This window comes from Aythya fuligula, chromosome 8 (assembly GCF_009819795.1).
Source record: "Aythya fuligula isolate bAytFul2 chromosome 8, bAytFul2.pri, whole genome shotgun sequence".
Lineage (NCBI taxonomy): Eukaryota > Metazoa > Chordata > Aves > Anseriformes > Anatidae > Aythya > Aythya fuligula.
The window spans coordinates 11,419,255-11,443,302 of record NC_045566.1 but is presented as its reverse complement, the minus strand read 5'-3'; the positions used below and the strand labels follow the sequence as shown (position 1 = coordinate 11,443,302).

The window sequence follows — 24,048 nt, the reverse complement described above, 5'->3', positions numbered from 1 at the left end:
GCGCCACCCTCCCGCGCCGTCCCCCACCACCCACCGACTGCCGAGCCGGGGGGCAGAACCGCCTCCTTACCCGCCTCCTTTCCCCGCCTCCTTTCCCCGCCTCCTTTCCCCGCCTCCTTTCCCCGCCTCCTTTTGCGCGGCTCCACCAATGGCGGCGCGGCGCGCGGGAGGGGTCGCCATGGCGACGGGCGGCGGTTTGGGTTTGAAAGGGCCAATGGGAGGGGGAGGGCGGTGGAGGGGGGATTTAAAGGCTGAGGGGCGCGGCGGGGCGCGAGCCGCCAACGGACGGGGAGGTGAGGGGACCGGGAGGGGCGCTGAGGGGATCCTGAGGGGATGGGGGGGGGGGCTGAGGGGTCCGGGGGGCTGAGGAGGGGTCCTTGAGGGGATGGGGGGTGCTGAGGAGGGGCTCCTGGGCCTGGGGGGGGGGTCCCTTCGCTGAACCCCCCCCCCATCAGGCCGCTGCCGCCCCGCAGCGCCATGGCGCACCTGGTGTTCGAGGCGGACCTGCACGGGCTGCTGAAGCTGGACACGCCGATCCCCAACGCGCCGCTCGCCCGCTGGCAGCGCAAGGCCAAGGAGAGCGGAGCCCCCGGGCCCGGCGCGGATGCCGGCGTGTCGCCCATGAAGCCGGCCAACCGCCTGCCCAGCGGCAGCAAGACGCCGGGCAGGACCCCCGGTGAGAGGCGGTGGGAGGGGTGGGGGGGCTGCTGGCTGCGGCTGGGGGCTCCCGGCCCGGATGGGGGCTTGGGCACGGCCCCTGGGGTCGCCCCCGTCTCGCTGGGCGGGCAGAGCCGCGTGGTGGGGCTGGGATCAGCCGAGCCCCGTGAGGTGTGAGCTGCGGCTCCCTGCTGGGGCTCGTGTGGGAGGGCTGCGCCTGCTGGCTGCCTCCTGCGCTGCCGCAGCGGCCCCTGCCCTCCCTCAGCTCTGGGCTCCGGAGATGTTGTTTCACTACAGCTCAAGGTGTTATCTCCTGTGAGTCCCTGAGCAGAGCTCGGTGCCTGCTCTGCAGGGAGGAGGCGAGAAATAGGAGATAGCTGTGACTCGGATGGGTTGTGTGCTCTGAGCCTTGATAAGGTCGTGGGACTTGTCAGGTTGGATGTAACACAGGCTGTGCTGGCGGAATGCTGGCTTGGTTTTGTGGAAAGCTTGAATACAGACTGTTCAATACCTCTAAGACAATGTGTGTGTGTGAATGCAGGTAAATCTGCATCCAAAATCCAGAGCACTCCAACGAAAGCTGGGGGGGACCGTTACATTCCCAACCGCAGCACGATGCAGATGGACATGGCCAATTTCCTCCTAACCAAAGAGAATGACCCTGCTGAAGACTCCCCTACCAAGAAGGTGAGCACATTGCTTTAGGATCGTGGCTGTTGCCAAACACCTTGACCTCCATGACCTTTCATGGGTAAGCAGGCTCCAAAAGTAAACATACGGGGGTGACAGCACCAGGCACTTGCTGCACTGGGCTTCAGGAGCCTGGGGTGAGGTGGAAGCTGTAGTGCCTGCAAATGGGACAGGTACACAGCTGCTCTCTAAGGATCTTTGCTTATGCACAGGGAAGAAGAATGTAGAGCCTTAGACCTCTGCTTCTGTTGCAGTCTGTGTGGTTTCTGGTAGCAAAGTTTGGGCTATTGATTCTTTTAAATAGGGCATGTTACAGAGACCAAAGCTGAGAGCCTGTGCACAGTGAAACTGCTGGTGGTAGCTGTTCTAGGACAATGGCTGCATGGAGAGCTGTTCTGGAATGTGTATGCTGTGCTCTGCAATGTGTTTATGAAGCATTTGGTCCCTTGTGGCTGTGGCTTTCCCCACTGGCCATGAGACACTGAATTTGCCACACCTCAACATGAAAATCTGAGCAAGATGCAGTGCCAGTGTCTGAGGAAAAAATGTGCTAAATCTGCTTTGAGCTGCCTGTGTGCAGCTGATTCCCACAGCACAGCCCAATACCTGATTCCAGGAGAAGGAAGAGAGCTTAGGTGTATTTTCTACTAGCTGTAGTTCTGTCTAAGGGGTGGCATGGGCTTTGCGTTTGAAGTGAGTCTTGCTGAGGGTGGTTTCTCTCTCTAGGAGCAACAGAAAGCCTGGGCAGTGAATCTTAATGGCTTTGATGTAGAAGAGGCGAAGATCCTTCGCCTCAGTGGGAAGCCACAGAATGCTCCTGAAGGTACGATGCAGGGTCTATGCAAGTGGGTCCACTGGGGAGGTCTGGGCTGGGGGGCTGCAACATAGAGGCCCTGTGTTTGGCCATGGGAGGGATCAGCTGCCTGCTTCTCAGAGTTCTGTGCACACTGGGTCTCCCATCCAGGTTTCCTGAGGTCAGCTGATGACTGCCAGCTGTTAACATATCATATGGGTGACAAATCTTCCTGATGTCTGCAAAAGCTTTAGACTCCCTAGGCCAGAAAGTGTGCAGCAATGGTCACTGAACATACTGGGATTAAGGAACTGGAACCCACCTTAGCTCAGCAGTTAATTCTGTCAGTGATGGTAGCACACAGTGCTGTTCTGAGTAGTTCTGTTCTCTAGGACTTCATTTTCACTGAAGGGGTTTTCTAGTTGAGTGGGTGGTCAGGAGGAAACTAGCTCAGGATAACCAAGCTGTTTCTCTGCACACAGGCTATCAGAATAACCTGAAAGTGCTCTACAGCCAGAAGACTACACCTACTTCCAGCAGGAAGAACGGTAGATACATTCCCTCAATGCCAGACCGGATCCTGGATGCACCTGAGATTCGCAATGACTATTGTGAGTAGCCTGCAGTGCTGAGTGCTGGGATCACTGCACAGGAGTGCAGTTCCTAGGGTCAGTGTGATCTGAACTGGACATCTCTAACTGGGCTGTTGCAGTTTCTCATGCACCCAGACTGGCACTGACTGTTTCTGAGGTGTAGCCTGTGTGTAGGCAGGGCTCTGTGGGTCAGCACTGTGTGACCTGGATTCTCTTCCAAAATGCAGATCTGAATCTCATCGACTGGAGCTCTCAGAACTTCCTGGCGGTGGCTCTGGACAACTCCGTCTATCTGTGGAATTGTACTTCTGGGGAAATCATCCATCTGCTGCAGATGGAGCATCCAGACGATTACGTGTCCTCTGTGTCATGGGTTAAAGAAGGAAACTACCTTGCTGTGGGTACAAGTAATGCTGAGGTCCAGGTGAGTGCAGTGGAACCAGAGGGGCTGTCTAAGGGTTGCTGGAGCTGTGGGGCCTTGGAACACAGGCTTGGCTAGCACAAGCAGGATATGGTGCACTCTACTTGCCTGTACCCTGAGGCTGGAGGAGGGAGTACTCTAGGGCTGGCTGGAGTTCAGTGAGCTGCAGCTCTTGGTGGAGAACTGAGGGGTGAAGTGGGTGACTTAACAGAGGCCTGTAGGGAGCATCTCAGGACAGTGTGCCCTGCCATGTCAGCAACAATAAGTATTGTCTGAAGGTGTCCTCGTGTTCATGTCATCAGGAAGTAGCACAAATTCAAATTGTTTTACCAGCTGTCGTGTGCTGCCACTCTCCAAAAGGCTTTAAGGGCCCTTCACTGCAACGAATCATTTCTGCAGCCCTGGGACCACCAGTGGTCGTAGCCTCTGTCCTGTGATGCTGAGGGTGCAAAGACCGTTACAGGGTAGAAGTGTTCCCATCCAGCTGTGGCTGGTGACCAACTGCAGCAGCAAGGCAGAGCTTCCAACACCTGCAATAACTATTGTACATGAGATAAATTTCAGTTTCCATACTGAAAAGGTTGAATACCAGAGCCTGTGTAGTAAGGTTCCCTGGGCAAAGCAACAGGGCCGAGTTTCCTTATCCTTTGGAGAACTCATTGCTCTGTCTCTCTAGCTGTGGGACATACAGCAGCAGAAACGTCTCCGAAATATGGTCAGCCATTCTTCCCGTGTGGGCTCCCTCAGCTGGAACAGCTACATCCTCTCCAGGTAAAGCTGTGTGTGGCGCTGAAGGACAGCATCCAGCTGCTGGAGCTTCCTGTTCTAGATCTGTCAGCGCTGTGGATTAGCGACTACAGGAGCTGCTCTGGGCTCAGGGGTTCTTACCTCCTCTCTCAAGGCTCTTACTCAGCCTGTTCTGTTGGGATTTTGGGGAGGCCTCTGCTTTTTGCCCTCTGTGCTGAAGTTATGAAGTTTCTGTGGCTGCCTCTCACGTCAGGAGGCCAGTAGTGCTGGTTGTGCAGGCTGAAACCCAGCAGCAGGAAGGGCAGTCTTGGAACAGCACAGAAATGGCTTTTGGTGAAAATGTGCCTCTCTGACCCTGCAAAACTCCTCCCTACAGCGGGGCACGGACTGGTCACATCCACCACCATGACGTCAGAGTGGCGGAGCACCATGTGGCCACACTTTCCGGCCACACACAGGAGGTGTGTGGGCTCAAGTGGTCCCTAGATGGCCGCTACCTGGCCAGCGGCGGCAATGACAACCTAGTGAACATCTGGCCAGCCACCCAGGGGGACAGTGGTGACTATGCTCCTGTACAGACCTTCACTCAGCACCAGGGCGCTGTCAAGGTGAGTGTGGTTCTGCTGTGGGTTGGGTGCATGTCTGTGTGCAGCACTCGCTGTACCCCTTGCCTCGTGGGAGGGAGGCTGCTGTGTGCAGAGGCTGTGTGGAGCTGTTGTGGCCTGGGCGCTGGGATGTGCAGCTAGGGAACAGGCTGCCTCTTGTGCCTCTTACAACGAACCCTTTCTTTCTCAGGCGGTGGCCTGGTGTCCGTGGCAGTCAAATGTTCTAGCCACCGGGGGTGGAACGAGCGACAGACACATCCGCATCTGGAATGTGTGTTCTGGCACCTGTCTCAGCGCTGTTGATGCTCATTCCCAGGTGAGACACAGGCATCAGCTCGGTGACAAGTTCCTTCTGGCAGGGCCCCTACTGGCTCCTGATTCCTGGGGCAGGGGGAGCCATCAGGGGCTCATCCCTTGGTGGTGAGCTTTGGCACAAGTGGCTTGTAGCTTACCTGCACCTCTGCCTCTTCCCAGGTCTGTTCTATCCTGTGGTCAACAAACTACAAGGAGTTCATTTCAGGCCATGGCTTTGTACAGAATCAGCTGGTGATATGGAAGTACCCAACGATGACCAAGGTCACTGAGCTCCGAGGTAGGCTGGGCCCTTTGCCTGGGGAAGGGAGGGCTGTCAGGGGGAGGGTGGGTGTAACCCTCAGCTCAAGCAGCCTGCTGCAGGTCTGATCTGAAGTACTGGTGGTAGAGAACGGTGCTGAGGGACATGCTGCTAGAGGGAGGCGTGCCTGGGGGATGTTCAAGCACTCCAAATGCATACCTAGGATATCAATTCAGAGGGCCTCAGCCTGATGTGGGGACAGTGATGCGGACTGGTGGGGCTTATGGGATGCATGGGAGCAAAATGGGGAAGAGAAGGGGAGCAAATGTGGTTGTGTTCAAAACACAGCCCTGACTGCACACCTCCTCAGGTCACACTGCAAGAGTCCTGAACTTGACCATGAGCCCTGATGGCTCAATGGTGGCATCGGCAGCTGCTGATGAAACGCTGCGGTTCTGGCGCTGTTTTGAGATGGACCCCATAAAGAAGAAGGAAAAAGAGAAGGCAAACAGTGCCAAAACCAGCATCATTCACCAGGGCATCCGATGAGTGCACAGGGTTGTTGTGGGAGGGGGGTAAATGAGCTTATACACTGTACAGTATTTTAAGTGGTAATGTTAATAAACAGCTTCAGTTTGCTTTTTTCTTATGGAGTTTCCTGGAAGCAAAGAGCATCCAACTCTTCCCCAAGGTTTTGTTTTCTGGGCAAGCTGTGGAGCTCTCTGTCTATAAAGACAGGGTGCAGGCAGCCTGAGCCCAGCACAGCCCTGAAGCTGTGGCAGATGCTGCGGGGAGGCTGTGCTTCTGTCCCTCAGGTAGGGTGGGTGTGTCACCTGCCACATTCTTGAGCTGACACTGTGCAGTTTCACCTGTGGGTCTGCAGCTTGCTTGCACCCCACATGGGGACGCTGTAACAATGAAAGATGGCAGCTTGTGGCTCTGCTTTTGCAGCAGTAACTTCTTCAGCTGAAGTTACTGTCTAGTATCATACTGAGCCCTACTTCCAGCCCTGGGGGGGAAGAGGGAATACCCCGGCCTTGTCAGCTTCCGCAGGGCTGGGGACCTGCTGCTGCCTGCTCTGGTAGCCAGCTGTGATGGGTAGCAGCGAGGCTTCAGTTAAAAGCAAAAGCACAGCTTCTGTATCCTGCCTCTTGGGTGAGATGGGCCTTGGTGTGCTTGTGCCTCCACACACAGCCAGGGGCAGAGGTTGCCCACTGGGGAGCACTCTGGGGCCTTGACCTTGGCACCGTAAGCCTGTACACTGGTTCTGCTGCCTGTGTGCTGGAGCGGGGAGGTCCACAGGGGCAGAAATACCTGTTCCTGCAGAGTTCAAGAAATATCAAGTAGTTGGGGTTTATGAGCACAATGTTCCTGTTGCAGAAGGTGGGGTAGAAATGCAGCTGTACTCGATCCATTAACTGTGATGCCTGATGCAAAACAAAGGTGCTGTTAGTTTACATTGTCACAGCCAGACTGGTTGCCATGTGCCATCAGTCCAGTTCACTGCACTGGGTTGTCTCTTATAGCAGCCCTCATTGCTCTGGGGGTAAGACCTAGTGCCAAGCAGAGCCTGGGCACAAGGCAGTCAGCTGGGACTAGGTGCAAAACTTGACCTCCCAACGCTTAAAATCCCATGCTTAGCTATGCTGCAGCTGGGGTAGATGAATAATTGAACCTTTACCAGAGCAATGAGCAGCCTGCCCAGAGCTGCTCTGCTCCTCAGCACACTGGAGCTGTGCTATCTGAGGCTGTGGGGCTGCACCAGCCCCATCAAGCCTGTCCTTCAGCTGCACCTGCCTCAGCACAGCCAGGGGTTGTTTGGGGAAGCCTGAGGCTCTGCACAGCCTGATTATCACCTTGGCCCATGCAAAGCAACACAACGAAGCCTGTGCCACCCATGGGCCTGTAATTAGCTGCAGGTGGATTAGTGTTTTCCCCTTCCTCTTACCACAGCACCATGCTGTATGGGGTGCCAGGCTCTGCCTCTGCTGTTTAAGCTGACCAAAGCCTTCACAGGAACGCAGCAGTGGTACCAAGCTGTGCTGTGCCAGGGCCAAGCCAGCACATCTCTGCCCCCACCAGGGGAGGTCTGGACCTGATGGGGGCACAGGGCACGGCCTCAGCAGGACAAGCACCTGAGCCAGGTGCCTTCCTCAAGGGGCTGTTGGGGCACCCCACTTTGGCCACCTGGAAGCGTAAAGAAAGGCCAGTGGAGGAAAAGGTGACTCTTTGAGAAGCAGAACGCTGGGTCCCATGAGGAAGAACCCAGATAAAAGGTTTGGCCTGTCCCAACCCAGACCTGGGCTGCTTATTTAAGAGCTGTGGTGCTGGAAGTTAGAGTTGCCCTGTGGCATCCACTGCTGAGCCGTGTTTGTCATAGGTGCCTGTCTCTGGGAGAAAGGCTTTGCATGCCTGAAAGCTGGTGTAGTTTTTCCACCTAGCCCAACGTCAGAGCAGTTTGTCTTCCTCAGGGCTCATCTTGCCTCTGTCCTCAGCACACACCCACCCCCAGAAACTTTGCCTGACCCACCCCTTGAAAGCCCTCTGAGCATTGCTGGCAGGGGACAGCCATGCAGCGCTGTGCCCTGGGTGAGAGGAGGAAGGCGCTGGGCTCTGACCCAGCAAGCCCAGGAACCGGCCATATAGGGTGTGAATGCAGCTCGGAGCAACCCCTGTCACGGCTGGGACAGGGAATAAATCACCAAGTGCTGCAGCCAGCCCATGGAAAGATCACAGTGAACTGGAACAATGGGAGGAAGGCAGAGCAGAGCACACGGAGGAACAGCCCCTGTTTTAAAATACCAAGTGCAAGTAGTTTAAACCACTGTTACTATTTTGGGCAAAAATAAAGACAGTCCTGTCTTCACTGGGAGGGGCAGGGAGGGGAAAGGAGGCTCAGCAATGGCAAAGAGCCATCAGGGCTGGCCTGCTTCCTCCAGCTCCTGAAGCTGTGACTCTTGAGACCCCAAGTAACACTACACAGAGTGCAGCAGGGACAAGAACTCCCCTGCCTCCCCGGGCCCATGGAGCAGTAGTAATTAGGAGAACACTTGCACATGGCAGTAGCCTCAGCTCCCCTTTAGGGCTTAATTAATAGGAGGGCAATGAGCCCTGTCTAACTGGGCAGTGCAGAGCTTTCTCTGACACCAAGCCCTGCCACAGGGCTGTGGCTGGGTTTCCACTGCAGCCCTCCCACACCACAACCCAACCTACACTGAAACTCGGCTTTGGCAGCCTGCTGGGCTGAGCCATTCCTCACAGCCAGGAGCAGCAGCCGGAGCTGGTTACCTGCTCCACCTCACCCCACAGCTGTGAATCAGCACCAAGGCCTGCCCCACTCCTCACACGGTGATGGGGAAGGCAGCACTGGCAGCCCTGAGAAGCAGGCTCTCAGCTGGTAGAGGAGAGCAGAACACAGCTGGGGAGGATGCACCACTGCATCAGGAGCAAGCAGATGCACCCCACAGCCAGCCTGGGCTGCTTTCTGTACCACCCCACACTACCATGGCACTTTATGGATGGAAGTTCCTTCAGCCTAAGCAGAGTGCCCCTGCCTCTCCCTCCAGAAAGCAGAGGGCCAGGGTCCTGCTTTCCCCTCACCTGCATCCCCCCAGCTCCACACTTGGGGCCAGGACAGGATTTCTGAAAAGCAGCAGCTTCTCCTGGCCCTGGTCCCAGCCCGCACCCCTGCTCCACCCCAGCCATTCTTTCACAGGGTGGAGCCACTTTCACAACAGGAGCCCTGACACACTTCCTGCCCTCAGCACCACTCTACCAAAGCACTTGGAAACAATCTGCCATCTGCTTCATCAGCACCCTGCTATCACCCTCTCCCCCCAACACAAACCTGCTACACCAGCTGCTGCTCCCAGCCCTGCCTCCAACCGCGCTGGGCAGGACCAAGCACCTGGAACAGCTTCAGAGCACAGCAAGCCAGAAAATAAGACAGAGCCTTTTCTCCTTCTGTCTGTTTATTTATGATAGAAGAGCAGCCCAATCTGACTGGGCCTGGCTCCTTCACCTCATCCTCAAGGCCATTGTTACAGCTTTGGTTACAGCCAGAGCAGGTGATGGGCACCAGGCCCAAGAGAGCTGCTGCATTGCCCTGCAGAGTGGCAGAGGGCACCTTCACCCAGGCCCAGCAGGATGGATGGGGGCAAGAGGCGTTCGCTGTTACACCACAGCAGGGCACGCTACTGCCATCCCCCACTGCCTTCATACCGGGACAGAGGGCTGGGCCCAACAGCAGCCAAATTCTAGGGGCAATTATTGCTCAAGTCTTGAGTTTGCAGGAATGGAAGTTGTCCAATGCAAGATGAGCCCGGCCTCCCTCACTCTGAGCAAGCCACCAGCTGCCCCCCTGGATCCTGCAGGCTGAGCACACGCTCAGCACCCAGCCCAGGCACAGAAAGGCAACGCAAGGCAACCTGGGCTTATGTGGCAGAGGCATTTCAGGCTGTCACCACCCCACTACGTACCAGGCACTGGGCATGTGTATTGTACTGGGCAGCTCCGGGCCCAAGTCCGGTACTGGCTGCCCCTACATTCTCCACAGCCACACCTGAGCACAGACAGCAGGGCAGGACCCCCCACCTGGGCACACAGGGGCCAGAAGGGACACGCAGCACTGTGGCACGGAACAAGGTGGCACGAGGCATGGTAGAGCAGAGCACTCACACTGGAGCTGGCAGCAGCAAGCAGCCAGGGACAAGTCGGTTCATCCACACAGGCTCTGATGAGCCTGGGAAGAGGAGAGGGCACCAGGACAGGGACCAGTCTCTTCTTTTTGGTCCAACTCAGAAAGAAATGGCCCCCAGGCAGAAGGGCCAGATGCAGGCACTTGGGGGGAAGTTCCTTTGGAAAAACACTGGAATGGGACTGCAGCCCCACAGCTGTGATGCAGGCAGCTGCCTCTCTGCTCAGCAACAGCTACAAACAGCACGAGCCCTCCCGAGAGCAGGAGAAGTTGCCCATGGCTGCTCAGAGCAGAGGGGCCGGGCATGCAGACAGAGGACAGCAGGGCTGGGCACGGGGGTACAACAGTCTGTAGGCACTTGACTTGGCTAGTGGCACCCAGGAGCAGGGGAACAGGTCCCAGCTGCCTCTGCCCTGGGGCTCTCATTGGCTCTGGGAGGGCCTCGCCCTCTAGTTGGCTTTGACCTTGCCGTTGGTGACAGTGCCATTCTCATGGATGCTGCTACCGTTGTGCTGGGCTGCTTGCTGAGCCACCCTAGGCAACCGTTTGCCCTTGGTGTAGGACTGGTACCAGAAGTTGGAGAAGAGGATGAAGAAGATGGTCCCATAAATCCAGATAAGGTGGACGAAGATGGGGAACTGGTACTGGCAGCTGGGCATGAAGTAATACTGGGAGATGTGGACAGAGACGATCACGAACTGAGCCTGGGAATAAGGCAAAGGTGGGGACAAGTTATTCATGGGATCAGGATCAGGGATCTCCCACCACAGATCTTTATAAGTTAAAGAAGAAGGCTCCTTGCCAACCCTACAGTACAGGTCAAGCATGATGAGAAGATGAGGAGCAGCCAGCAGCAGCTGGAAGAGACAGGGACAAGCCTCAAGGCAGTTTTTGCCTATCACCCTCCCAGCATGGCCCTGGGGCAGCAGGCTGAGCAGCACCCATGCCCTGTTGGAGGCTGCGATGGGGCAGTGCTGCTAGAAACCCAGGGTGAGAGGCTGTAGGAAAGACAGCTACAGCGCCTGGCTGCATCCAGGATATGTACATCAGAAGTGAGGGCACACACCCCACCCCACAGTGGACTCACCAGCTGGATGGCCGTGATGTGCTTCTTCCACCACAGGTACTTCTGGAAGGCAGGGCCCGCTGCTGAGAGCCCATAGTAGAGGTACATGACAACGTGCACCATGGAATTGATCATGGCATGGAATGAGCCCATTCCCCCTGTTAGACAAGTTCACATGAGCATAAATCAATCATCTGCAGTAATCAGTACAAGCAGCTCCTAGGAGCCCAGCAGGGCCAAAAAACCCTTCCCTGGTTAGCTGGTGCTAACCCCACCCTCCCCACAGCTGGGCACACTGCCACTTTCTTACCTGGTCCAAACTTGGCTCCCCACCACCAGCTCCAAGGCAGAACAGAGTGGTGGAAGAGGTGCAGGAATGTGACCTGTTCATTCTTCTTCCGCAGGACAAAGATCACCTGCAACAAGAGCCCAACGCATCAGGGACCAGCACCCCCAGCAGCAGCCAGAGCAGGCTGCACCATGCATTCAGTGCTGCTCCATCCCCCAGCTCACTGCCACCACAGCTTCCAGAGCTGTAACACTCTGCAAGTGGCTTCTGCCATAGTCCAGTGACCTCCCTGGCAGTGACACCAGACAGAAGCACTGGCAGCCCAGACGGGAAGGGCTGAAGGAAGCACCCACTCCAAGTCCCTGTCCAACAAGCAGAGACCAAGCCTCCCCAAAGCACAGGGCCTGCCCACTCACCGTGTCTGTCAGCTCGATGAACTTGGAGAAGACAAACAGCCAAGCAACACTGACCATCTGCAACAGAAGAGGGTAACATGAGACCCATCCCAACCTGAACATGCTGCCCCATGGCCGAATGCCTCCATCTATCAGCCAGTTACTGAGTCAGCTGCCTCAGAGCAGAGGCAGGTAGCTGCGATCCTGCTGCCCTGACATTTATCAGGAGAGGGAAGAGAACTCACCCTGAGGGCCTTGGGGTCCTGCGAGAAGTCCACAGGGTCACATCGCCAGGTGTACCCAGTGAGCCACCCTGCCATCAGGAACTGCAACGAGAGCATCATCAGGGTGAAGATCAACACATCTGCCACTGCATCTCCCCAGCCCCGCTCAGAAGGGCAGGGAACAGCCCAAAAGCTCCCCAGCACCCACGCAGCCTGCACGGAGTGCTTTATATACACGTACCAGGCAAAGCCTGCTGCTGGCAACTCACCTCATAGACTATGTAGATCGAGAGTCCCACCAGGAAGAAGTTATATAGCACCATGAACTTCTTCAGGTTTAAAGGCTTCCTGTTTGCCATTAGCCGGGGACCCAAGGACAGTACAAAGTAGACATATGCCAGAAGGATGCCCATCACGAGGAACGGGGACTGCATCAGTGGGTAATCAGCAATGCGGGGGTCTGTGGAGAGCCATGGAGCAGAGCAGTGAGCATCCAGTCTGCTACACCAACATCACTCACGTGGAGTGGAGGCAAGGACACGGAAATCCTGTTCTAGGACAGGAGCGCAGGCAGGGGGCAGCCTGGTAACAGAGGCTGGAGAGCCCAACCAAACTGGGGAAGGAACAGCCTGGAGCTGAGCTGCAGGAGGGCACAGGTGCCCCAACAGGCACCGAGGCAAGACACTGTCAGGCAGTCCCCAAAAATACAAAGCTGCATCTACACCAGGGCAGAGGCAGAAGGCAGCTAAACCCCGACTGCTTCAGGGCTAAAAGTACATCCCCACAGCCGTGGCAGCAGAGCACGGGGCCACCTGCCCTGCAGCTGGGCAGAGCCGAACACCCACCTGCTTTCTTCATGAAGTCCTGATACATAGTCACGATCCCCTCAATCCCCTCCATGGTGGTGGCACTGTCTCTGTGGAGAGAGGACGGGCAGATGAGGCAGCTGCTCCAGGAGGGCAGCCTGCGGAGCACGGCCCTGCACAACAGGGCACTGTGAGCACAGCTGCACAGGTCCTGAGTATCTGGGCAGCATCGCTTCCAGCCAGTTCCACACCAGCACCTGCTCTGCAGCAAGGCCACGTGCTCCCCATCCCTCATCCCTGAGCCTCACCCACCCCGCACACTGCTCTGCCTCACCCTGGCACAAGGCCCTCAGGAGTGGTGCAGAGCTGTGCCTCCCACCCACTGGTTCCTGCCAGGGTAGCACCGCAGCATCACTGCCGGACCCGCTGCACATGGAAGCAAAGCCAGTTAGTGCAGAACTAACACAACAGCAGCTTGCTGGCCCCAGAGGTCCTGGCTTCACAGCCAGGCACAAACAGCTCCGGACAAGTACTGCCATCCCATAACCCAGCACCTCAGGGGATAGGCAAGTCCTACAAGGCAGTGACACTTCCCTTCCAGACAGGGGCAGTACCCCAGGCTGGGGATAAAGCCCCAGGAGAAGGCTGATGACCACAGGCACAAAGGCTGGCACACTCCACACTCGCTCAGCCTTGCTAGGAGCACAGAGCAGCCCAGCCACAGCCTCCCAGAGGAACGGGCAGGGGAGTTTGGCACATCCTCACCCCAACCTCCCCTGCTCCCCCAGCCCAGAGGGCAGCAGGACAGGGGCAGTGCAGACCCCAGCCCCTCCTGACCCTGCAGCAGGAGGCATTTTCCTGCAGGGCTGCTGCCAAGCAGGCACTCGACCTGCCCCTCCAGGAAGGGGCACAGGAATTGCTTCCCATCCACCGGGTCACCATCCCATCCCAGCCTGCTCCAGAGGATTGCTGCTGCCACCACCAGGAAGCGTGCAGCTCCTGCCAGGCCGGCAGTGGGAGGCTGAGGCTGGAGCAACCTCCTGCCCAGCAAGGTCCCAGCTGGGAGCAGCCACCCACCCTGAGCCATCACCAGCATCTATCCTTCAGCCCGAGGACCCATGTGGTGCTGCCAGGCACCACCGCAGCATCGCTCAGAGGACAAGCGCCCTCCCAGGGCGCCGTGCAAGCTAACAGCAGAGCTGTCCTAGCCCGTGCCGTCCCACAGACCCCACTCCTCTGCACCGGGCAGTGTCACCCAGCTCCCTGCAACAGGGGCAAGGTGCGACACCTGCCCCTTCACCTCCATCCCCCAGTACTCACTGGCAGCGTCACCCTGATCTGAAGTATTTAAGGTCCCAGACACACCCAGCAGAAGCCTGAAGAAGGCAGCAGGAACCGGAGCACCCCTGAGAGCCGCTCAGGCCCCAGCTGTGGATGGGCAGCACAGAGCTCCAGGCTTTACGCTGCGCTAATGGCAGAGAGGGAGCTCCAGACCTGTCTGTCGGGTTGCAGCTTTCAGCCACGACACCCAGCTACACCTTTATTTGCTAGATTGAGGAGCCCTCAAGAGTCAGTTCCCAGCACCAGTGCCGGACTGCTCAAGCTGTGTTTATCTTATCAAGCCAGTGAGTCAGTCTTACTACAGGGCCAGGGCAGAGACACGTCTGGGGTGGAACAGGAGCCTATTTTGGGCAGGCTGGGATGAGGAGATAGTATCAGTCACCTACAGACCTACATCTCTCGCTGCAGAGGGACAGCGCTCAGGCACCACGGGTCCCTCTGAACCTGATGCCAGCAAGGCTCCGGCACCACCCAGGACCCCAGCTCAGAGCGGCTCAGGGGTCCCAGGGCGGTCCAGACCCAGGTCAGAGGGCTCGCTGCAGTTTGGCCCTGGCAGACTGAGGGAAGGCCTGTCCTGAACATGGGCTCTGGGCAAGCACCAGGACCTCTACCAGGGCACAGCTACGCTCTAGACCCTTATGGGAGGGATTTGAGCTTTCCCACAGCTGTTAGGCAGAACAACATCCTGCTGCACTCAGCTACCAGCAGCCACACCTGCAGGGCCTCCCCAAGGTCCCCGGGTCTCCACAAGACCTGGTATCCACCCTGGCACACTGCATGGTCCTGCAGCAGGCAGAGACCAAAGCCCACCTCACAGATAAAGGTGTCTCAGCCACCTCCATCTCCTGCGGGGCAGCCCCTGCCCTTGTGCAGCTGCAGAGGGGCAGCAGCAGAGCAGCCCCAGGCGTTACCTTCCACCACGCAGGAGGATGCCAAGTGCACTGGCCAGCCTGGGCCATGAGGGCTCCACGGCAGCCTCCCTGCTGCAGGCAGGGGTTTTCCAGCACATCTCCAGGACCCTCAGCTCACCCCTGCCATTTCCTCTGCACATTGAGGTGATCACCTTTCCACCAGGCACCTGCTCTTACATGCTGCACATCACAACGCAGGTTACAGCTCCCTGCTTGGTGCCTGCCCCCTCAGAAGAGGAGAAACTCTCCTCAGACTCCTCCAGGATCCTGAGCCTCTTGTGCAAGAGATTGGGAGGAGATGGGGGAACCCGGAGATGAGCCTTGATTAGCTGAAGAGAAATTAAGCAAACAGGTTCAAGCATCCCAAAGCACCTTGGGGCCCAAACACACCCCACACAGTATCTGTAGGCCTTGCAACACACCTGCACCTCTCATCAATAGGGTGTCACTGCCCTCCCAGGGGAAAGTTCCAGCTGTGGGCCACATTCTGCCCCAATAACCAACGCTGAGCACCTGATACCCACGCTATGCAGTTTGTCCACCACAGCCTTCCAAACGAGCTGTGCAGCTAATTAGTGCTACTCCAGCAAGAAGCCAGCCCCTCTGAGAAGCCCCAGCAGCCTGAGAGCAGCCAGACCCCAGCACTGACAGCCCAGCTCAGCCCACTCCCCCGGGCAGAGGCACGCTATCTGCACGCAGCAGCCCCGGCCCTCCCGCCCCATCAGCATTCAGGCCGGGGACCAGCCCTGTAATAAGGGAGGAGGAAGCCACCCGAACTCCCCACTGCTTAATTACAGACCCCAGAGCCGTCTGGCCGCAGGGAGGGCTGGCACCATGTCCTCACTCGGCTGGCTGGGGCAGGTCCGGCCCCGTGGGGCTCCGGGGGAGCAGCAGCCCTCAGAGGTCAGAAGATAAGCGGCAGGACAGAGGCTGTGCCAGCCCTCCGCAGCCCTGGCCTACAAGCTGGCAGTGAGGCTCGCTGCTCCACAGGAGGCCTCCGCCAAGCTCGCCCTGCCCAGCTCCATCACAGCGGCCTCCCAGCCCTGCACCAGCCCCTGCCCCATTTCCCTGAGCTCCAGAAACCCCCTGGGGGGCCAGCGGTGCCCCCACAGCTCCAGGCACTCAGGGGACACTCCCCAGCAGGGAGAGATCTGCTGGGGGCAGCTGAACAGGATGGGTCAACCCAGAACAGTCTGGGGGCTCTGGAGCCACTGCAGACAGGGCTGTACGCAGCACCAAGGCTGCCACCTCCAGATGTCACCGAGAGCTGTCACAGCCCCGGGAGAAGCTCCCCTTAGCTTACAGGGACAAGCCCCAGCCCCTGCCATGCAGCAGCTCTCGCAAGAGCTGCGGCTGGGACGGAGCTGGGCACCGCTCCTGGCAGCGCTGCTCCCAGTGCGGGAGGTGACCTGTCTGGAGCAGAGCTGTTTCTCCATCAGAGCAGGTGGGTGTTAATACCACACCACTATCTCAGGCAGCAGCTGTGAAACCCTCAGGCCTTTGGATGGCATCCGACAGAGATTACGTCCTCCCCTTCGCAAGCTCGCTGGAAGGAAGAGCAAGAAGAGACTCCCAGATCAGCAGGCAAGCCCTGCGCGCTCTGTGCAGCCACTGCATCCCCCGCAAACTTACAGGGGAAGGAACAAGCCCACTGCAGTAGGGTCAGGTAACCTCGTACAAAACCAAGCAGGTAATGGGTACAGAGGGCCCAGAAGAACGCAGCTTACAGGGAGAGGACTGCACCCAAGCACGAGCAGTGTTTTGCCACAAACAGCATCCCCAGGCTGCTCAGGCAAGCTGCTGGAATGGGCTCACTCCTGGTCACGTCCAGCACTGTGCCGGCACGCTCAGGGAGCTGCTGTCAGCACAGGCAGGAGCTGCCAGGGAAACGGGATACTGGGGGGAAGCCTGGCAGTACAAGGAACAGGGCACTGATGAAGTGAAGGAATAAAGAAACAGGGCCAGATACCTACAGAAGCAAAACCAACATCTCCCCAAGCTGGAGAGCAACCTGTGCTCACTGGAGTAGCAGGGAGGTGGAGGCAGCCCCACATGGCGCCTGGGAAAGGGCCCCTAGGGAGGGCAGGATTAAGCTGTAACAGAGAACTCAGGGATCAGCCCTGCTTGGTCCAACCCTGACGCCAGCCACTAGAAATAACTCGAGTCTTTCAGAGCCCTCCAGCAGAGGGGATCACCCCAGCCTGTACGTGGGACAGCACCAGAGCACCCAGCTGTGGTTTTATCAGGCAAACACCTCACAACAGGTCTTCAAACCCATTCCCACAGCAGTGTCTGTATCTTCACTTGGTGATCAGCGTGCTGTCCCAGCCAGGCCTGGCCATTAACTGGACAGACACTAACACAAATGGACATGAGACGTCTGCAAAGCAAGAGGCAGAAAGGAGACCCCTGAACTCCCTCCAACAGCTCTGACCACTCAAGAAGCGAGTACAGACTCAGAGCCACTTCTCATCAAGACAAGGGGACACTGCCTAGACCTCACCACACCAGCAGCTTTGGGCCTCCCTGCCCTCTGCACCAAGCAGGCAGCGGTCACACAGCCACCTTCAGACAGGAGGTTATGTTTGCTGGCAATACAAGAGGTGCCAGAGACTCCAGCAGCAGCAGAGCTGCACCACAGATAGCTCAGGGTCCATTCAGCCCTCCACAGAGAGGCACCTCATAGCATTAGGCCTAGTTATCTCCACAGGCATAGGGGAAAGATCAGGGCTATTGCTTGTCCCACTGCTCCTGCACAGAGGGGGAAGCCTCTCAGGATTAAGCAGCAGCAGCATGGGATCCAACTCCATTTTCCCAGAACAAGCTGTTAACAAACCATGAGCAAGGTGGTAACTGGCACAAGGTTCGCAGGCTGAGAGCACCCCTTGCAGCAAAGCTGGAGAATGTGCTGCTGCTGTGACAGCTCACCACCCTGATCCATCCCACGCAGGAAGGATCAAGCCGAAATTAAGCAGACTGAGGCACCGAGGAAGACTCCAGAGCAATCAGAGCCGGTTGCTATCTCCACCAGCCCCAAGCTACTGAGGTCCCCAGCCGAGGTGTGGAGCTGGCTGTGACTGCAGCAGCCTGTCATCTGGGCAGCAGCAGCCCCACAGCTCCTGCAGGGACGAGCCCTGGCTCCTGGGGCCCAGCTCCTCCCTGCAGGAGCTCAGGCTGCCTCACCTGTTGGACGGGCAGGAACCAGACTTTCCAGCCCAAGTCCTCCCACCATCTGACAACCAGCAGGGCGCACGCTAGCACAAACCCAATACAAAACACAGAAACGCAGGCGAGATCTCCCAGGCTGTCACAGGCTGCCGATACCGCCTGGGAGTGCCTGCTGAAGGACCTCAGCCCGAGAGCTGCCTGCGCTGCAGCCCCAGCAGAGAAGGGAGGCACCCACCTTCACCCACAGCAGCAGGCAGGCAGTCACGCAGCAATGCAAGGAAGGCAGCTTCGTAGTGTCCTGGATACACAAAGCTTTTCGCCACCAGGAAAAGCTGCAGACACCATGCACCTTGAATAAACTCACTTGTTTTCACCTACAAAACAGGCTTCAAGACACCTCTGGGTCAGAATGAGTTTTGCTCCCCTCCCTCCCCAGCTTCACCAGGGCTCCTTTATCATGCTCCTGTCCCAGAGGGCCATCCACCCCCCGCATATCTAACAGAACTTCAGGAAACAGAAGTGAGACTACTACACAAGGAAGGACCACAGGGGCCCAGGCTGCGTGGGTGGCATGGCTTAACCCCTACAGCAAGATGCAGCAAGAGGCTGCTGCAACAGCTGGCACAGAGCTGCTTCTCAGAGGAACAGGCTGTCATCAGCAACAAACACCCAGGAGCTGAAGGGGCTTCCCTGGAAGGAGATGAGGACACAGCAGCCTCAGTCGAGCCCCAAGGGCTCAGCCAACTGTTTGACTCTTTAAACCATCCTTAAGAAGCTGCCCAGCAGGTCTGGTGGGAAGGTCAGCTACATCCAGCTAGGAATCTGCCCTGGCTGCATTCTGGCAGGAGAGAAGGTGGACAGCACCTTGGGGTTTGGACAGCTGCCACTGGGGCAGCACAGCAGGATGGATGCACTGCTACATGGCAATTGAGTGGATGAGATGCTCCAAAGGAATGCAGCAGCAGTGAAAGCAGCCTGTGTGATCCCACACCATCCACTGAACCGGTGAGCCTCCAGCTGGGATAGGAAGGGGCATTCCCCTCACTTCTTCCTGCCCTTAGGACTCCAGAACCAAGGCAGAAACTTATGGGGACAGCATCAGGCAGCCCCTCTGTGCTGCCCCAAGTACAGCTGTGGGAAGCAGCCCAGACACTGAGGTCCAGTCTGCTTCCCCACCTGTTGCAATGCCCTTTGCTTATGCTGCCCCATTAGGCACTGGGAGATCAGAGCAGCAGCTTCCCTGGTTGCCCCTGCACAGGACCCAGAGGCAGAGCCCAGCACCACCTACAGCAGGCCAGATGAGCGCCTGGCCACGTCCATCACACCTGCAGCCACCAGCAGGCACAGCCCCGTGCATGAACCCACCAGCAGCAGCACTGCGGCCCCCAGGAGGCTGACGGGGCCCTCCCTGCCGCTGGCACGCCGGGGCGGGCGGCCGAGCACCTACAGCAGCCGGCGCTCAAAGCCAACATTGTGCTGCCGGCCGCGGGGGAGGCCTGGCAGTGCCATGCTGCCCGAGGAGGGCCGGGGCACCTCTCAATGGCACATTGATGCTGGCGGCCGGGGGACGGTGCCGGCGGAGGCCGCTCTCGCCCAGCACCCGGCCGGGGGCAGCCCCAGCCCCGCCGGCACCGGGCGGGGACAGCCCGGCCCCCCCCGGCCCCTCCCGCCCCGCAGCGCAGCGGGCGGCGCCGGGGCCCCGCGGCGGGGCGGGGAGAGGCCGGGCCCGGCCGGGGCCTAGCGCGGCCGCCCCGAGCCCCGGAAGCGCGGAGGCCGCCGGCCCGGGGGCAGCCCCTGGGGGCTGAGGGGGGCACCCGAGGCCCGGCGCCCCCAGCCCGGCGCGGGGCGGGCGCTGTCACCCCGCGGCCGTGCCCTCTCCGGGGCGGTGACAGCCGCGCCCCGCGGCCCCGCCACCTGCCCGGCGGCACCCGGCCCTTCCCGCCCGGCCCCGCGGGGTGACGGCGGCGCCCGGCCCGCGCAGCGCCTCCACGCCGGGACGGGCGGACGCTGCCCAGAGCCCCCTCCCTCGCCGATCCCGCCCCGCTCCCCCCGTCCCCAGCCCCGCCGCCCCCACGTGCGCGCGGCGCCCGCCGCCACCCTCACTCACCGCCGGCCGCACCCCGCTCTGCCCGCCGCCACGGCCGCCCCGCGCTTAAATAGTGCCGCCCTGCCCCCTCCGCCGCCGCGGATTGGTCCTCAGAGGAAAGCTCCGCCTTTTAGGGCGGGGCTGTGCTCTCCCGAGGCCAATCGGCGGCGGAGCCGCAGCCCGCCCGTGTGGTGGCCACGCCCACGCCGGCAGCACCTCAGGGCTGGGGCTGCGCGGGGAGCTGAGGGGCTGTGGGGGTTCCTTTGGGGGGGGGGGGGGCGGATTTGGGGGCTGTTTGGGGTGATTTGGAGCGGCGAGGCAGCCCCCTGCGGAGCCCGAGGGGCAGCAGCGAGAGCTGCCGGCAGCTAAAGCGGGGGGAGAATGTAAAAGTGCGCTGTCCGAACGTACCTCCAGTGGCACCTCACGCAGCACCCCCAGGGTGCGCCGCCCCGGCAGGGGCCGTCATGGCGGGCAGGGACCCGGACACCGCAGCCTGCAGCCAGCACAGCGCCCACGGCACCCACAGCGCCCACAGCACCCACAGCACCCGCAACACCCGCAACACCCACAGCCCCCACAGCGCCCACAACACCCACAGTGCCCCGGCAGCAGTGTGCACCTGCAGCAGAGCCGGGTGTCAGCTCACTGTTTTAGGGGGGCTCTTCCAGTCAGGCTTTTGGGAAGCATCCAGCTCCCGCTGCCACCTGCACTCCTGGCTGCTCCTCCAGTGACACCACAACGCTGAGCACTGGGGAGCACAGGGCGGGAGGCCTCAAAGACATCGAGTCTGGCTGCCTCGCCTCGCACACGGCTTCGTCGTGTGTTGTCCTCACAGGCTTATCAGGCTTCATCTATAAAAGTGTCTGGGCTTGGGCTCGCGCTCTGATCTGAAGGCAGTTTCAGAATTCACTTTTCTAATTGTTAGGAATCATCTTCTCCTTTCCAGCTTAAATTGATTCACGGCCAGTTAATATCCATTTGTTCCTGTGCCAGCGCTGTCTTTTATCTCACACAGGGCCTCACCTGGGTATTTGTGCTCCAGTGTGTTTGTAGGCAGCAATCACCTCCCTCTCAGCCATTTCATGGAAGTCTAAACAAGCTTTTCCAGCATCCTCTTGCTAGCCAGCCTGCCTGTGCTCCTGCTGCCTGGCAGTGCTTCTGGTCACGCTGCTGTTCAGACTCCCTCTCCTGAAGGTGGGTGACCAGATGTGGTGGCACGCTTGGTGCTCACCTGGTGAGAATTCCCCATTTGGACAGACCAGTGCTGCACTTGTAACTGTGCTCCAGGTGCTTGCAGCTCACAAAATCCCAAAACTGAAGTACAGAATTGCACTCATGGTGACTTTCACACCTTGTACGTGTTCCTTTCCTGCAGTGCCGATGCCTCACGACACTGGATCCCAGCAGATTTCATCCAAATACTCCTAATATTTTTAGGAGATGGTCCTTAAGGAAATTAATTTACGAGAACATCCACAAAGTACCTCAGCAGTAACCTTCAGCGTGTCCTGATATGCTCCCTTTCACCAGGCTCTGCTTTCATCTTGACCTTAACCACTCCTTCCCACATGAAATTCCTGTGCTCACCTCTGCCCCCACCACCTATCTACCAAGGTTTCTCTTGTATCAGCTGCTTCCCTGCAGCCTATACAGGGCCAATTACTTTGCAGAAAGGTTAGTCAGACATAATAGACCATATTTTATCCCACTTTCCATTTCCTGTCCATATGCTGAGTTACTCTTTAATTGAATGCTAACATCAGTCTGGCAGGCCTGCAGCTGTCTGGATCACTTTTTCTCCCCTGTTAAGTATAGGGATCAATCTTGTTTGTTCTGTTCACCTTTTATTTTATATTTTTGTTAGCTTGTCCTCCTTTTAATTTGAACCATCAATCTTTTAGTTGCTTCTTGGTCCAGTTAAGTGGAAATCTTGTTGTGTTGTTTGTCATGAAATGAGGCATCACCAGCAGATTCCTTCCCATTCCCTACCAGATACTTTTCAGCCCTGTATCCCACATCTCAGAGCTTTCTCCAAGCATTCCTTCTCTCCTCTGGATCCACCCTTGCTGGCAGGCTTGTCAGGCTCTAACAATGAGCCCCAAATTGCACAGCCCAGCCTCTTCCTGCTGGTGGAATAAATTTCCAGGTCACTGTCTTCTGCTCTGAATTAAATTCCTTTCTCCTCTCTCTCAGTCCTGTAGTTCCCGGTTGCGTCTGCTGTCTCCACCACTATTCCTGTGGGGTATTTGCTCTTTAGATTTTCCTTGCTTCCTCATCTTCTGTTTGTGTTGTCAGCTCTCCAACACAGCAAATGTATTTCTTCATTTTATTTCTCCTCTATTAGTTGTTTGTTTGTTTGTTTCCTTTTCATGGTCATTTGCTTAATGGGTTGCCCTTGTCTGCGTGTCATTTGCACTTCTCATGCTCTGTGGGTGTCTGCAGTTCCTTGGAGTCCCTCTCCCACCATGTCCCCAAAGCTGTAGCAGCCGGGGCAGGAGCTCCAGGAGGTGCAAGGACCCATGTCCACCAGAGCACCCAGTTACTGGGGGGATATAGAGCCCCCTCCTAACCCTTAGGGTCAGGTCTCCAGCAAGGACTTGGTTAATCTGCTGCGTGTTGTGGAGCTCCTGCCTTCTGGCGTCTTTGGGAGCGGGGTAGCTTGAACACACAGAGCAAAGAAAATCCCTCAAAAACTGGGGGAGGTGAGGATGAAGGAGGCAAAACCACAGAGTGGCACAGCCTGTCATGCACAGGCTGATATTCCCGGAGTGTCTGGAGAGACACTTTTATAAATGGATAATCTGCTTTGATCTGGAACCCTGTCTGCATGGAGAGAGGCTGTTAGCAGCCAGCCGAGCGTGTCCCTGGCAGCAGCCGGGACTGCGAACCAGAGAGGATCGTGTCACACACGTGCAACCACTCCTGCAGTGGGCAAAGCCCTGCGGGTCATTAACTCTTCACCTGCAATTCAAGAAACAACCTGGCTGTCGTGCAGCAGCATGGGCTGCGTACAGCCTGGCTGAGGCACACCGGGCACCAGCTCTGGGAAATTTGGGCTTCTTCCTCCATCACTCATCTGGGAGAACGGCACAACACTGGTTTTAGTGAGGGACTGCTGATCCTTCTCAGCATGGGAGTCCGCTCAGGTGGATGTGGGTGTGAGTCTCTGCACTCTGCCTTTCTGTTTTGCCATCCCCCAGCTGTTACCTTCACTCTCGCACAGCCAGATGTGGCTCTCCTTCTCCTCGTTGCCTCCTCTTGGTGCAAAAAGCAGGTGTGTGCTAATGGAACTTGCTGAAGGCGCAAGGCTGGAGGTATTCAGCACAGAGGATTATTGGACTATCAGATGGGAAGGTCTGGAGGAACTGAGCAATAAAATAGGAATGAAGTTCAATGAGGGGTTATGACCTTAGGGATTAGTGACAATAATTTCGTCTGTATGTGATGAGAGATGCCGGTGCAGTTTCTCAGTGGGAGAAACAGCAAAGTCTCTCAGCTTTTCTTCTCCTGCCAGTCTGGGAAAATGGCTTGGAGTCACCCTGCAGCTGGGGGGATATGTGGGGCCTGAGCCCCTCCAGGCACTAAGATCAGTCAATGTTCTCCATTAATAACTTTTCAGTTTTTACTGCAGAGGTAGAAATCCTCAAGATCTTGGATTTCTAAGAATCTAAAATGCCTTCTAGCTCATGTCTGATTTATATAATACATTTATATTTTCTTATCATTTACTGAATTTATAGCTATGATATATTTTTTTTAATACTCAAAACTTTAATCATGAGTTTCTTGTCGGCAAAATATTGACATTATTCAACTCAAAAAATCTAAAAGATAATAGATAAGATGCATTAAGTGAAAAGTAAGCATAGCTACTCTCGGCTCTCTAATTCTTCTGTGACTTTTGACACACATAATTAGCAAATTCACGTACCTAATTGGGGATTGAAAAGATGATGTCCAGGTTCCCCCTATCTTTTTCTTTTTAATCCTGAAAAGCCAGGGATTAT

The 24,048-nt window shown here is 57.5% G+C and overlaps 2 protein-coding genes across 3 annotated transcripts; one reads left to right on the top strand and one right to left on the bottom strand.

The window, feature by feature from the left end:
* Window positions 1-287: 287 nt before the first annotated feature.
* On the top strand, window positions 288-5,703 carry CDC20 (cell division cycle 20). The gene is made up of 11 exons (XM_032192344.1): window positions 288-293; window positions 474-676; window positions 1,199-1,344; window positions 2,074-2,170; window positions 2,623-2,751; window positions 2,961-3,157; window positions 3,831-3,925; window positions 4,278-4,509; window positions 4,697-4,822; window positions 4,981-5,098; window positions 5,430-5,703. The coding sequence occupies exons 2-11, from the start codon at window positions 478-480 to the stop codon at window positions 5,606-5,608; spliced, it is 1,518 nt and encodes a 505-aa protein (XP_032048235.1). The 5' UTR covers window positions 288-293; window positions 474-477; the 3' UTR covers window positions 5,609-5,703.
* Window positions 5,704-9,012: 3,309 nt separating this feature from the next.
* ELOVL1 (ELOVL fatty acid elongase 1) lies at window positions 9,013-20,107 on the bottom strand. Of its 2 annotated transcripts, none has more exons than XM_032192547.1 (8): window positions 20,063-20,107; window positions 12,575-12,645; window positions 11,999-12,189; window positions 11,751-11,831; window positions 11,527-11,583; window positions 11,132-11,237; window positions 10,843-10,979; window positions 9,013-10,459 (listed from the first exon to the last, which is right to left on the bottom strand). In XM_032192547.1, the coding sequence occupies exons 2-8, from the start codon at window positions 12,627-12,629 to the stop codon at window positions 10,205-10,207; spliced, it is 882 nt and encodes a 293-aa protein (XP_032048438.1). In that variant the 5' UTR covers window positions 12,630-12,645; window positions 20,063-20,107; the 3' UTR covers window positions 9,013-10,204. The 2 variants fall into 2 exon arrangements, with proteins under 2 accessions (XP_032048438.1, XP_032048437.1); XM_032192546.1 differs by lacking the exon at window positions 20,063-20,107 and adding an exon at window positions 18,191-18,346.
* Window positions 20,108-24,048: the final 3,941 nt, after the last annotated feature.

What these genes read in the sequence shown, in the direction of transcription:
- CDC20 (XM_032192344.1), top strand. Translation starts at nt 478, where the DNA reads ATGGCGCACCTGGTGTTCGAGGCGGACCTGCACGGGCTGCTGAAGCTG. An exon ending in AGCACCAGGGCGCTGTCAAG is followed by an intron (nt 4,510 to 4,696) that starts GTGAGTGTGGTT and finishes TTTCTTTCTCAG; the next exon opens with GCGGTGGCCTGGTGTCCGTG. An exon ending in CTGTTGATGCTCATTCCCAG is followed by an intron (nt 4,823 to 4,980) that starts GTGAGACACAGG and finishes GCCTCTTCCCAG; the next exon opens with GTCTGTTCTATCCTGTGGTC.
- ELOVL1 (XM_032192547.1), bottom strand. Translation starts at nt 12,629, where the DNA reads ATGGAGGGGATTGAGGGGATCGTGACTATGTATCAGGACTTCATGAAG. An exon ending in GGACTTCATGAAGAAAGCAG is followed by an intron (nt 12,190 to 12,574) that starts GTGGGTGTTCGG and finishes GGCTCTCCACAG; the next exon opens with ACCCCCGCATTGCTGATTAC. An exon ending in TCATCGAGCTGACAGACACG is followed by an intron (nt 11,238 to 11,526) that starts GTGAGTGGGCAG and finishes CTCTTGTTGCAG; the next exon opens with GTGATCTTTGTCCTGCGGAA.